The sequence below is a fragment of the Chelonia mydas genome, chromosome 15, assembly GCF_015237465.2.
Source record: "Chelonia mydas isolate rCheMyd1 chromosome 15, rCheMyd1.pri.v2, whole genome shotgun sequence".
In the NCBI taxonomy this organism is placed as follows: Eukaryota; Metazoa; Chordata; order Testudines; family Cheloniidae; genus Chelonia; species Chelonia mydas.
Window position 1 is genome coordinate 15734560 of NC_057856.1, and position 13808 is coordinate 15748367.

At 38.3% G+C, this 13808-nt stretch overlaps 1 protein-coding gene across 2 annotated transcripts in view; it reads right to left on the reverse strand.

The window, feature by feature from the left end:
• Positions 1–13808, reverse strand: part of PPIL2 (peptidylprolyl isomerase like 2) — a 116014-nt gene that overhangs the window by 66007 nt on the left and 36199 nt on the right. For both annotated transcript variants that reach the window (XM_037878449.2, XM_037878448.2), the window contains exons 8-9: positions 13677–13766; positions 21–96 (exon numbers count right to left, since the gene is read on the reverse strand). In XM_037878449.2, the coding sequence (XP_037734377.1) occupies positions 21–96; positions 13677–13766 (166 nt within the window). The remainder of the gene's footprint in view (positions 1–20; positions 97–13676; positions 13767–13808) is intronic.

A 13808-nucleotide genomic window follows, 5' to 3' on the forward strand; every position in this document is an offset into this window, starting at 1 on the left:
AAGTTTTAGTTCATCCTTACCTGGGTCTGTCACCTTTAAGTTGTTTTTAACATGGAAGAAGTCGGAGACATTAAATTTGTCCAGATTGGTTGGATCCTGAAAATAAAAATAAAAAAAAAGTATAAATCTTCCCAATGGAAATGAAACAGCAGGTAATAGCAAGCATGTGTTAAATGGTGGGCTGGAAAAGACTGAATTAAACATGATACAGACAAAATTTCAGGTAAACTATATATAGAAAATAGCTATTAAAATAGCAATATCTGAAAGAGTAAAAATTCCTGGTTATATTTGTTATATGACTGAAATTTAGTGTTGTGTTAATTAGTAAGTACAGAACCAGTTATTAGCATAGTGTTACTCATGAATGGACTGGGTTCCGATAACTGGTCACAGCTTGCAAACTCTGAGATTCTGATTCTAAACTGGGATTAGCCTTCCAGAGTATTAGACAAATAAAATGACCAGCACCAAAGGACCAGATTATTGAAGTTCTCTAGACACCTATACATACAAATACGTGCCCACTGGAATTTTCAAAAATACGTAGGCACCTATTTACTTCTTTACGCAACTAAATACCTTTAAAAAAAATTTGGCCCAAGGAGGATAACACTGCAAACAGATACAATACAATAAAAATGATTCCTTCATTTTTAAATGAGAAATTTAACATTTTAAACAGGAAAGATAACTGAATGCCCATGTGGTGCAGTACGTGCTATTCATTTGCAGTGAGGTTCATTTAACGTGAGCTAATACAGCAGGGCCTTCAGATCCACATGGATCCTATTGATCATGCAACACATTTTTTCCACAGTCTTAGAAAAAATTCATTTTCATACAACACTTTTCATACCCAAGATAACACAGACTTCTTTTAAAACAGCAGGGAGTCTGATCATAGCAGCACAGGGATTATGCGGACCAAGAAACAGGAGCTATTTGCTCTACCATACATACAGCGTCAGATATCAGACTGACTGATGTTTTTTCCACTGAATGCATCCGATGAAGTGAGTTGTAGCTCACGAAAGCTTACGCTCAAATAAATTGGGTAGTCTCTAAGGTGCCACAAGTACTCCTTTTCTTTTTGCGAATACAGACTAACATGGCTGCTACTCTGAAAGATATCAGAAGCTGTCTATAGAGAGCATACAATAGGACTGCGGTTGTTCAGCAAATCCATGACTGGGAGCAGGAGGCCACTTCTAGAGAGTATTATTAGTGTCCCTGCCCATTTTTGGAAAGTGCCATCTGACCTTTTATTTCCACCAGGACAACTACCACCAAACATTGGAGGAGATGCCCTCCATAAAATGCCTCATTTGAAGAAGAATATGTCTAAAAATATGTCTAATATGTCCAAATCTCTTAATATCAAATCTTCCTGTAGGACTTGAACTCGTGACCTAAGAGTATTACCAACTGAGCTATGAAGGTAGTTCAGTAGAAGTACTAAGGATAGTAATAGTCCATGAAATAAAAGATAAGAGAACTGAAAGAACAGAGATCTTTTATCAAGGAATACTCTGGGTTCAAAGGTAGCCAAGGTATTAAACGAATGGTTGCAGGGAGGGGAGCGGGAGAGTCACCACTTTTACACAGACTCTATTTTTCAAACAGCTTCCGAAGCATGGAAAGGTGGTAAATGATTAAAATGACATTAAATGTTTAAAACAATTAACTCTAATTTCCATACTAATATTTTAAAAACAAATTATAAAGTTATTTCTCAGGGGTATGTCAGTAAATCAGTTGAGTGATATCTCTGTAAACTGTATAGCTAAACAAAAAACCTTGAAGCACTACACTCATTTTTAAGCCACTTAATACTAGTAGGGAGCAAATGCTCACGCTGAGGGACATTAGGAGCTGAATCTGAGGTCCTTACTCCGTCTAAACTCCCACTGACTTCACAGATGTGTTAGGTCACAAGCCTGTAATTTGCTGCACTCTGGCAGAAGATGCAGTGAATTACAGGATTGCAGTCTTCCTTCGGGATTTGATCCGAAAAGTCACCTTGCACCTGTTTTTGCCAGCACATCTTGCTAGGGTCAAGTAGCCGATCCAAGAGAAGGGCAGTCACACTAGTGGATAGAAAAGGGGACCAGGAGTCACGAGAGCTAGCCTTATTTCTGCCACTTGCTGTAAGACCGGAGGCAAATCCCTTCAGCTCTTTCCCTACCAATAAAAACACGCCTCGCACACACAAAGGCTGTGAGCTTTAATCAACTTTTGTGGAGCATTTCCAAACCTAAATATCCTCAGACCAGGTATGCTCTATTAGACTGTAAGCTTTTTGGGGCAGGGACAGTTTCTTAGGCGATGTTTCGTATGGTGCAATCCTCATTTACAAGACGATGTTAAATAAGCAACAAGTAAGTATCACACTGAAAACTCTATTAAGTGACCCACTCAAAGAACCAGCAAAAAAAATTAATGACCTACTAGATGTGGATCTTTAAACTGTGTGGCCATGTGGCTTCCTGTACAATTTTGTTTGACCTTTAGTTAAAGTGGTTAAGACATGGGGATGCCTACTGGAGAGGCAGTATCATTCAATAATCCTTAATCTTTCCTCATAATCATTATTTCCCCCCTAAGGCTTGGCCCTTGTAAACTCATCTTTCGAGCAAAGAGGTCACAACATCACATCAGGATATCTAATTATTCCAGGAAATTATATCTTACAGAAAATAAAGAGAGTTGTGAAGTGGTAAAGGTTGCTTGAGGAGACAAAATCTAAAATACCTTAATAAAAATACAACAGTCAAACATTCAAAAAAAAAAATATTGCAGAATACTAGGCTAGTGACTAATACACTGACATGAATGTGAATAGTATAATTATTCAAAAAAAAAAGTAACAAAACTACTCAAATTGTTACTTTCAATTAGAAAGTTCTCAAGATTCCATCTCTACTAAGTCAATGGTTAATACAGCAGAGCTGTGGCTTCATCTCTCATTAAATGATACAATTATGCCTTTCATTCATCCCTGAAATTGTATGCCTCCATTGGTGAATAAATCTTTAGTTTTATTGCTGGCAGTAAAACCAAAAGACATTTATGAAATCAGCCTGCATGAGTTTGCACCCTAATGACGACCCATTGGCTCGCCTGCTTGCTTCTCCCCTCCTTCCCCCCGTCAAATCATTTCCCATTATTTTTCAGTTCCACAACAGCAACTAGGATGCAGCCTCACCAAGGTATTTGATGTTGAAAAGCTAGATATTGTTTCTCTTCTTTGAGCTCTTGTGTAAGAGAATGTAGCTTTTGATTTCCAGGAATAGGAAATCTGGGTGCATTTCTTAACCATCCTGGTATGCTCCTTCACTTTTGTATATAAACAAACTGTTCCAACACAAAAAATAAGTATAACATGCCCCCAAAAAATCCAGGGGTAATTTCTGATCTCTAAATTGACATCATAGAGGGAAGTGAGGCATAAATGAAAAACAAAACAAAAAAAGCCCAGGCAAAGCCCTGTGGCAAAGGCACAACTTTCAACTGCCAACAGAAAATGCAGATTGCCTGTTTTCACGCATTCCTCTAGCTACTCACAGGCTACAACGTTTACTTACAGAAAGCTATAAGCATGCCAGGACACTACAGGTGAAGAGAATAAGACAATTTACCCATTCCAGGGATCTGAAAATACATCATCATATTAATAGAGAACATAAGGATTTTACAGAAAGTCACATTTCTGCCACTCCTGCTCAAGCTTAGGGGTAAGAGTTGCTCCTGGAACAGGCTCTCTTTGTAGCAGGGAGATGGAGGGAGAAAAAGTGGCCTGCAATAAAGATTAATCTGGTAACATACATTATAGTCTCCTTTACAAAAGCCTCATGATTAAATTTATTTATATTTTATACATAATTTAAAGAAATTTAGATATCTAGTTACTTAAGGGCCTCCATAAAGCGAAGTCTTAAGCATTCAGGATATCACAGACTCCTCCAGGTAGCTAACTTTAAAAGGTAGCATTTCACAGCCATAATACTTTTAGTTGCTTATTGGCTTAATCAGTGTGAGCGTTGACACTGAGCAACTAAGGAAGAAGCCTTTATAGACACCCACCCCTCTATATACTTCCCCTGGCTCTCCAAAACCTCATTTAACTACCTGTTCATAACTCAAGAATCACAGTATTGAATATGGTAAACAGCAAACTGCAACCTCATCTCCTTAGAGATCACAGCTGTTCTGTCTCTCTGTCCTTTGGAGTTCTAAGCATGAATGACAAATGAGAAACCCCAAGGCCTCGTGAGCTATTCTTCATTATACTCAGGTGGGCTGTTTTATTCAAGTAGAAACGTTTAAAGATTTGATTTATACTATCACCCTTCTATTCTCATTTCTGCAACTCAGGAATTTCACTGTACATTGAGTAGGCAGGCCAATTAAGCAGCATACATACTACAAATGTATTTTCCTTCTGTCATTGAAGAAATGTTCTATAACTTGAAATCTGAGAGCGGCATCTCAGTCAGGTTATCTAGGGCAATAAGTCAACTGACTCCTCCCTCTAAAATTAAGCATTGTGATTCACTAGGAAGAGTTCAATTTAGAACAAGACATATGTTGACTGCAAGAGCACAGCAACAGATGTTAACTTATGTACAGAATACTGCAGGGTTCTACTAAGCACACCTCTCCCCAAAAACTTCGCAAAATAGGTCTGACCAATCCTAACGTGTGCTGCAGATAATGTGGACAAGTTATTTTTTTTTTTACTAAAGGAAAGGGTGCCCAGAACACAAGACAGATATTTTTTGATGTGTGCTTATTTAAATCCAAATAAAAACACAAATAATACACATTCTTTGGACATATCCCTTTCAGGAAGAAACTGTCCAACTATTAATAAAATATTTAACATGCCAGGTTCATCTCATTACACCAGTGACTGTTATTGTGCAGAGAATCAGATGAGAGATGAGAGAGGGAGTCAAATCAAGACATGAGTGTTGAGAAGACTGAGATGTAGAGATTAAGACACTTGTTTCAAGGCACCATAGTTGTATGAATGGACTCTCCTTTGTAGAAAATGACTGGAGTCAATAGGGAGTGCCCCTGCTCCAGTTAAGGTGAAGGACCAAGAGCTAAAAATTCCTGGGTAATTGCTGTACATACCTGCCTCTTTGTACAAACTTGCCTTTTGTTACTAGCTACAAAAATGTGGAATTGTTTTTTTTGTAGCTAGCAATAAAGGGCAATGGTGGGTTAAGAGAAAGAGGCCTAACCTGTTTCTGTTCACTTTTTTGAACTACAGCAAGTCTAATGAAATTGGAACTTATGGTTCATTAAATAGTTTCAGCATGATATTTTTTATTTTTAAGCCCCAATCTGAATGGAGTATTTAATTTTATCATTTTCAATGAACTTTTTTTCTTTTCTATTTAAACATTCCACTCAACTGTTCTGACCATAAATACCCTTTGTGTTAATGCAGGAGAGCCTGGAAATGAAACTAATGATTAAAAAACAAAACAAAATAAAACTAACTAGCCTCTTCATTATTCAAGGTGAAATGTTAAAAAATAGTAAATTAAAATTCTGAGGTTCTTTCTGATTTAAACTTTAACAAATTACTAACAGGTAAGAATTTCACAGTGTTGCCAGCTGTTACAATTTTGCCATAAATCTCATGATATTTAATGTTTTTCTTAAAGCCCTGGCCCTTGAAGACTTTTCATTAAGTGAGAATCAGTTTTTTGTTTGTTTTTAAAGTTTCTAGCCCTCATGATTGTGGAATACAAGCTTAAAAACGTGACCCAAGTACATCCTAGAGATTCAAAACCAGGAGGCAAAAAAACCCAACCCATTTTAAAAGATATGAATTGGGGGCCTCAGTCATGACTTTTGAATACTTGGTGCTGGCAATACTATATATGTCCTTTTAGGTAGCGATAGAATCATGGAATTTAGAGATTAAAAAAAACATACAGAGGGGCCTAATTCAAGACAGAGTTAATGGGGAGTTTTGCTAATGACTTTAATGGGATGATAAGATCAGTCTCCCAAGAATTCTCACTTGTTATGTACACTTTGAAAACTGCCTTTGGGGTGAATGCACCCAGCCTGATTAGGAACCCTCCTGCACAAGCTGTGAAGTGGCTTCAGAGCTGCTTCATAGAGGTTACTCCGGCACAGCGGCTGGACTAACCTCCATGGGCACTTACACTGCCTTCCACAATGCTGGTTAATGGTGAGAGGATTCACACAGTGGTAGATCATCTGGACCCAACCATGCCCTACCCCATACCACAGGAAGCTCAGATAGAGTGGTGTGTCCCTACCACGTCATCCCTGCATCCAGCCCCTTCTGATTGTATGCAATGACTGTGCACCCTGTTCATTGCCAAGGAGCCCTCTGTCTCCACAGAAAGTGTTTGCTTTACCCTTTAGACAAATAGAATAGCAAATGGGAAATGGCTCAAGAGTACAATATCAATTAGCACACAGCTCAGCTACCTCCAACTTTGTTCATTAGTTATGCTTCTTCTCACAAACACCAGTGGTGTTCAACAGCTTGTCAGGATGCATGTCTTGTCTACAGCTGATTAGGCTGTACAGCAACACTTAAAAAAAACACACAGCAATACATACATACTTTATTTTTAAATGGCTGCAAATGTATCTGCCACTGTATGTTTTATGCCCTGATTTTTCTTCTCTAGTCACTTCTCCTGAGAAAACACCATCCCATCATTTTTTGTGGTTCAAAGCACTGGGGATTAAATCCATTAATCTTTCTAACAATCCGTTATTTACGGGGACTAAACCAGTTACAGCTCTGGAACCATTTGACTTGCACAACCACATTTTATAATAATTTTTTTGGCAGCCCCGTGTGACCAGCAGCACCCTCCTAGCCAAGGAGAAAGAGACAAGATTGTCAACTCAGCTTCTTCATCACCCACAAGGATTGCTATTGAATAAAACCTAGAGAGGCAGCACAGTTCCTCTCACAGGACGCCCATCCCCTGCAGGCTTGGACGCCAACAGTAACTTGTACATGGTTTTACAGTGCATAGCAGGAATAATTTTTCTGTATCTCAGCAAACTTTAGGGCTTGGGTGTGCATGGATGCACAGGGGTGGTGAAGGGCTGAGAGTCCCTGAGCACCAATATGCAGAGACTCCTCTTTGCTTACCACCCTCAATACACCATACACCACCCAACTTAAAGGGGGTGTGGGGTTATTGCAGAAGGTACATTGCTGCTGCACACTAGCAAGCTCTTAACATACACTGTACCTCATATAGCCCCTTCAGGAGGCCCACAGAGCTCAGCACTTTTCACAGAGTGAGTGTAGGCCTATCCTCTCAAGGCAAAAAATCTGACTCTTTGCATTTCTGGTCATCTGCCTCTGAGCTGTGGTAGGAGCCTCAGATTTCCCAGTCCCATATAACACATTCTGGTAGAAACATGTACACTGCCTTCTATCCCAGATCTTCACAACTACTCAAAGAGAAAGAGGCAAGATGTTACATTTGGGTTTAACCTATAATTAATATACAATAACCAGCATGGGTTCATAAAGAATCAATGTTGCCAGCCGAACTTGATTGCTTTGACAGAATCTCAAAATTAAAGTCTGAAGGGAATGCAGTACAGGGCATATGTTGGGATTTAATATCAACTCATAAAATCTTACTTGAAAAATTAATTCAAATTGCTTTGTGGAGGGGACATACACATTGCAAACTAGCTAAGAGTGTAACATCGGCAGTTTATCAAATGAGGGGGTGGGTGAGAGATCTCTTATGGGATATCAAAAATATCACCAATACCTAGCTCTTATGTTTCATCCAAAGATATCAATACAATTTACAAAGAGGGTCTGTATCATTAGTATCAGGGATCAGTACTAAATCCTGGAGTACTTAAGATCTTTGTTAGTTATCTGGAAACATGTTAGTGAAATCTGTAGACAATGTTAAATTGGGAGAGTTTATTTCCAATCAAGACAGAGAAAATGCAGAGACCTAGAAAGATTAGAAATGTGCAAAATAACAAAATTCAGTTTGTAAGAGATACAAAGTAATACAGCTGGGGGAAAACAATCTAAACTGTAATCTATAGGAGAGATAAGCTTGGATGAAGTAGTCCTCAGGTGACAGAGGACAGCAAATTAAACGTGTGTTTGGAGCAATATATGGCAGCCAGGAAAAGGACAATGTAATTTTGGGGGTATAAAGACTGAGGTCAGGTGTATTTATAGCAAGGACCTAACAGTCACTCTCTCTGTGGTTCTGGTGTGTACCTGGAATACTGTGTATATTTCTGAGTACCACATATCAGAAAGATACTAATGAAGTGGAGGGAGTTCACACAAGAGCTACAACGGTGATCTGGGTTACTGACTGATGAGGAGAGATTAAAGGGGAGAGAGCAAGAGAGAGAGATGTTCGGCTAAGAGATGACAGAGTACCAAATATCTGAAGAGAGTGTAAACCCCCAACCGTTAACTGGAAATAGTTAATTATTTATGGAGAAACAAGAGATCTACATTTTGGAAAGAAACATTTAGGATGAGTATCAGGAGAAGCTTCCCCAGCCTAATACACTTTGCTCTCAAGAATGGTCTCTCAACCACAGGGGTGGACTTTTAAAATTCTACTGAACAAACCATTGGGAACTGTTAAAGATGGATCAATCATACAACTAGCTGACATAAGATGAGCATTCCATCTAGCTTCTATTATCCTATGGTAGCTGTTTGCAGCCAATACCATTCTCCTACTGTGATCTCATGAGATCTCACAAACTACCCAGGATCGGGCCAGATATTTGAATGGAAGACCCACTCCCAAGGAAAGTCTTTTGTGGTTTGGGAAGTAATGTTGAGAGATCCAGTAGGGCACTCCTTCATCTGAACCAGTACTGAACCATTGCCCCAGAATGGCATTATGGCAAGTAGTACACTTTAAAATGTTGCCTTCTGTGATGGTATGTAAAACTCAGGGCCCTGATCACTTACAGAGAGAAAAGAACCTATGACACCTTTTGCAGGATTGGAGACACTAGACCTAGTGTCCTAGCCAAATGCCAGTTTTGGTAGCTGCATTCTGCCTACCTACATTCCCCTGAAAATTTTAATCAGAGATGATCTTATTCTTTGCTGCTTCCCCTGAGGGGTAGTGTAATGCTGCTGTGTAATATTAAACAGTTGCCATGTTCCACACCAGGCCAGTGGTGGCTAAAGCAATTTATGTATATGCAAGTGCATAAAGCTCTTTACACAGAAAAGTACAATATAAATGTAAGATATTGTCATTGTTAACAATTCGAATTTTGAGTTTGCTTTTTGTTCCAGATCAGAAGTGTAGTTTTGTTTTGCCCTTTTTTACTAAAAGCAATCCAGGTATGACTGTATAAAGCAACAAACATATCCAGTCAGTTGAGCGGATGCTCATCAGCAAAGCTGTAAAAAAAAGTCGATCAGTATTTGTGCAACTCATTATTAGTGTTGGTAATTGGGACTAATTACAATTTTTCTGTTATACCTCTAAGTAATTCTATTGTAGAAAGAATAAGTATTAAAAACACCACACCTCCACCTTCTTCAAAAGAGGTAAACACTTTAAAGGCAGGTTAATTTGGGGGTCATTTGCTATTTTAACAAATATTTCCTCAGCAGCTGTAGGATTCTGCTGTATGTAACAGCAAGGAAAAATGTGGTCATACATCTGGAAAATACCTGATAAACACACATTAATCTAGCTTTCCACCTGAACTCTATTTATACTTCACTACAAAATCAGTTACAGTAACACATGTGCCCCCATCTGCTTCCTAGGACATTTAGATGAAGCATTTCCATCGTCTGTTTTCTGTCAATAAACTGAGCTACTAAAAATACAGTTCCATTCAGTTGCTATTTGCAAAGTAAAGACTGCTTTTTATAGAAACCCCTCCTCCGCGCCTGATGCTTTGCCGGCAAGCAGGGTCAGAACTACCAATCCAGCTCTCAGTTCTTGCTCTCTCAGACACAAGGACATTCAACTCATGTCAGGAAAGCAAAGAAACCGGTGACAATTAAAGATTTAAATATATAGTTGAAAGCTTTCCAAAGAGACAACGTACATAAGCCAGAGTTCCAGCTGCAAACTCAACCCAGTGATGGTCTTTGGCTAAGAAACAAAGCCAACTAGTGACAGGGCTTGCAAGGGTCAACTCACTCACTGCCCAGGGTCATCTCGACACAGAGAATTTATAAGGAAGAAAGCCAAAGACCTTGGTCTTTCTTCTAAATGATTTACCAAAAGGAAACAGTACATAAGAAATAATAATGAATTCACACATTAAAAAAACAAAAACATGAGGATCATGACAAAAACCCCTGGAAATTCCTGCCTAAGAATGAAAAGTAACACAAGGTATAGTTTCAAGGTATAGCACATGGGGATTCAGTTGCATTACTCCCATTGACCTGAATGAGAGTTACACAGCTAAGTCTCTGTGCACTACTTTGATAATTGACCCCTTTGACACACTTCTGTATCCTCTAACACCTACACACAACAAGTGTCCCTACACTATTTCCTCAGTGCACCCCATTATGCTGGTATGTTGGAGGACACAAATGGTTCATTTCCTCATTTAATGTGAATCTCTTAGCTTTTCTTGTTTTCTGTCACAGAAAATTCCTTTTCTTTGTTCACTTTTAAAATACCTCTTATACTTTGAGGCTGCAGAACCAAATGTGGTGAGACAGAGACAAATTTAGTCAGTGGTCTGCTGCATGCCTGAGCAGATAAACGTAGTTCATGCTGCATAGTCCAACCAGGCACATGAGAATTTACTGCATTCACTAAAATAGGGCTGGCATGTGCACTGATTTTGTGTTAAAAACCAACTCCTTCAGCCACTGAAAGCTGCTATACATAAACTGACTTTCATCCCAATGACAATTCCCCCCCCCAAAAAGGAACAGTTTGGGAGTAATGGCCTACACAATTTAGTTTTTAAAACAGAATGTTGAGTCAGAAAAGCAAAACGTGTTTAAAATGAGTGTGTGCTGGTTTCTCAAAATGTGTTCCGCATTCCACTGACCCAAATTTCTCCTCTGCATTTCAGTGGTTTCCAGATAGATTTGAGAAAATAAAATAGATTACACCACCCAATAGTGTAGTAGAAAGGTTTAGTCAGCATGAGTTTGGGATGAGTGCATTTCTTAAGAGTAGCAAATCCACACACATACTATGCAGGTCATCCTAGATAAGCGCATGGGTGGTGTCAAAAGTGCAATTTAACAACATGGGTACTATCTCCACATAGGTGGTGGTGGGGTCTAAATATGACTGACTGGTCATTGGTACACAGCCTAAGTCATTTATGTTAATATATAGACTGCTGCAGATTGAGAGAGAAATACAACTTCACAGAAGAGGCAGAAGTAAGATGCAAGTAAATTCATATAACCCCCTGCAAGCAGTCATGCTAGTTTTTGGAAGATTTATGCATCTAAGAGAATTTAGAAAGGAACATTTAAATACAGTAAATTTAGTTGAGTAACAGACAGCTGTTTGTATTAATATATTTAAGATATGTACCTATGGAACATGTTAAAATCCTAACACTTATTTAAATGACTGCAGATTTTAATCACTCATTCAAAACTGTTTGGTTTTCCATAATGATGGTGCAAATACAATAGTCACTTAGAGTCTCATCACTGAAGCAAAACCATTAGCATCTTGGCAGTTAGATTCAGATATCATACTGTCGGAAGCTTTGAAACTTGAATCTGAGGAAAGTTGTGGGCCTTGCATTCACTGGGCTGAAATGTTTAATTTTGTAGTAGCCTAAACAGTCACAGAGCCAGAAGGATGGGGGTGGGTGGGGTCGGGGTTAGAGAGATGACAACTGTACACATGCTTTTCAGCACAGCAATACAAGAGGAAACAGCACACTTCTTCCCATGAACAAACAAATTTATTTGAGGAACATTTGCAGCTTAAATTTGCATTTATCAGCCTACCACTGGTGACAATTCTCTCATTCATAAGAGATATGCACTAATTGGTGACTCCAGTGGCATGATCCACCAGTATATAACAAATTTCTATCTTGCTGAAATGCAAGCTTAACAATAAAATCATTTTAAGGTCTAATATTTAAACTCATTTTATAGTAAATTTCTTTGTAAGTTAAGTGCCTATTACAGCGGATTATAAAGTAGTTTTACAGTCTCTCATTATGGGTTCCCAGTACTAGTAAACTCACCAAAAAAAAAAGAACAACCTTAGTAGCATTTCACATTCAGAGAAAATAAAGACTCCCAACTTCCTTTGTAATGTACTAATTATCTTTGAAGTTTTACATTTTATTTCTACCTAGAACATAGTTACATCTTTCTAGTTTTATAACTTTTTTTTTTTTAAACAAACAGATTTTACACGGTAACAGACATAAGCAAAACATTCAGGTGAAGAATTCTGTATTGCTGCCAGTTTTCTTCTAGATGTAGAGATATTTTGAAAAACCTACTTAGCTCAGATTTTCATTTTTAAAAATCACCCCTAAAATAAAACAGTATCAATTTAATCAGTTTTTCATCTTTTAAATAGCTGAAAATTTATATGTGGATTATTTTAATTTCTTATGACAACATGGTTCATGTCTTATTGGCCATCTGACTGGCTAGCTAGACATAAAGAAGTCTCTGGCCATCTGTGTCTCCTTCTAGTTAACATTATAAACAATTACAGTAGATGCTGGCTAATTCCCACTTGGCTAAACTGCAAAACTGATAATTCTTACAATTACCCAATGGTTTTACCTAATGGTAAATGGTTTTACCTTACCCTAATTACCCAATTACTCATGTCACTTTTAAAAGCAAAGATTTAATAGCCAGGTCTCATAACTAACATTTCATTATGGTTACACCACAGTACAATACATTTACTTGTATAGTGTAATGTGTTACATAATTACAAGTACACTTGTCAAAATACAAGAACAGTGTATGTTTCCGATGCAGATTCATTGATTTTCTTTTTACCCAATGTGTATGCTTACTCCACAAAATTATTAATCCACAAAATTCAGCAACCCACAATGGGCTTCCCTGCTAAATTAATCACGATCTACTATGGCCTTGTCTACAGTATGGCTTAAGTCAATGTAAATTACATTGCTCAGGGGTGAAGCCCCCTTCTGAGCGAAGTAATCTACATCGACTTAATATGGTGTCTACAACGCGTTATGTTGGCGGGAGACGCTCTCCCATAGACATACCTTCCGCCTCTCGTTGAGGTGGATTAATTACGTAGACAGGAAAGCGCTCTCCCATCTACTTATTGAGGCTTCACCAGACGCGCTAAATCGACACCACTGAGCCGATCGATTGCAGAAGTGCCGATTTAGCACCGTAGTGAAGACAAATCCTATATGAAATGAAAAATAATCTGATTAGAGTTTCACTTCAGCTCTGGTGAAATTATATGGAATATCTAGGCTTGCCATCTGGAGAACAAATGAAAGTGATGCGATTGTTACCCACTACAAAATACTGTTTCTCTAATCAGTTGTCATTTTATATTAGCAATGCAACAGGGAGTGGCCAGTCTGCCTAATACTCCCCAACCCATTCCAAAAGAGGGTGTATTAGGAGGCATGAAACAGAATAGAATAGAATAGAATAGAAAGTTTACCTGCAGTGTCAGGATGTCCTGCCTAGTAAAGGGTTCATCTGTCAGGAGATCCTTGTAGCTTTTTGTTTTTATGTTCAGCTGCTCAACTGCCTAACAGCCAGGTGGAAAACAAGAAATTAAAATTTGAAATTA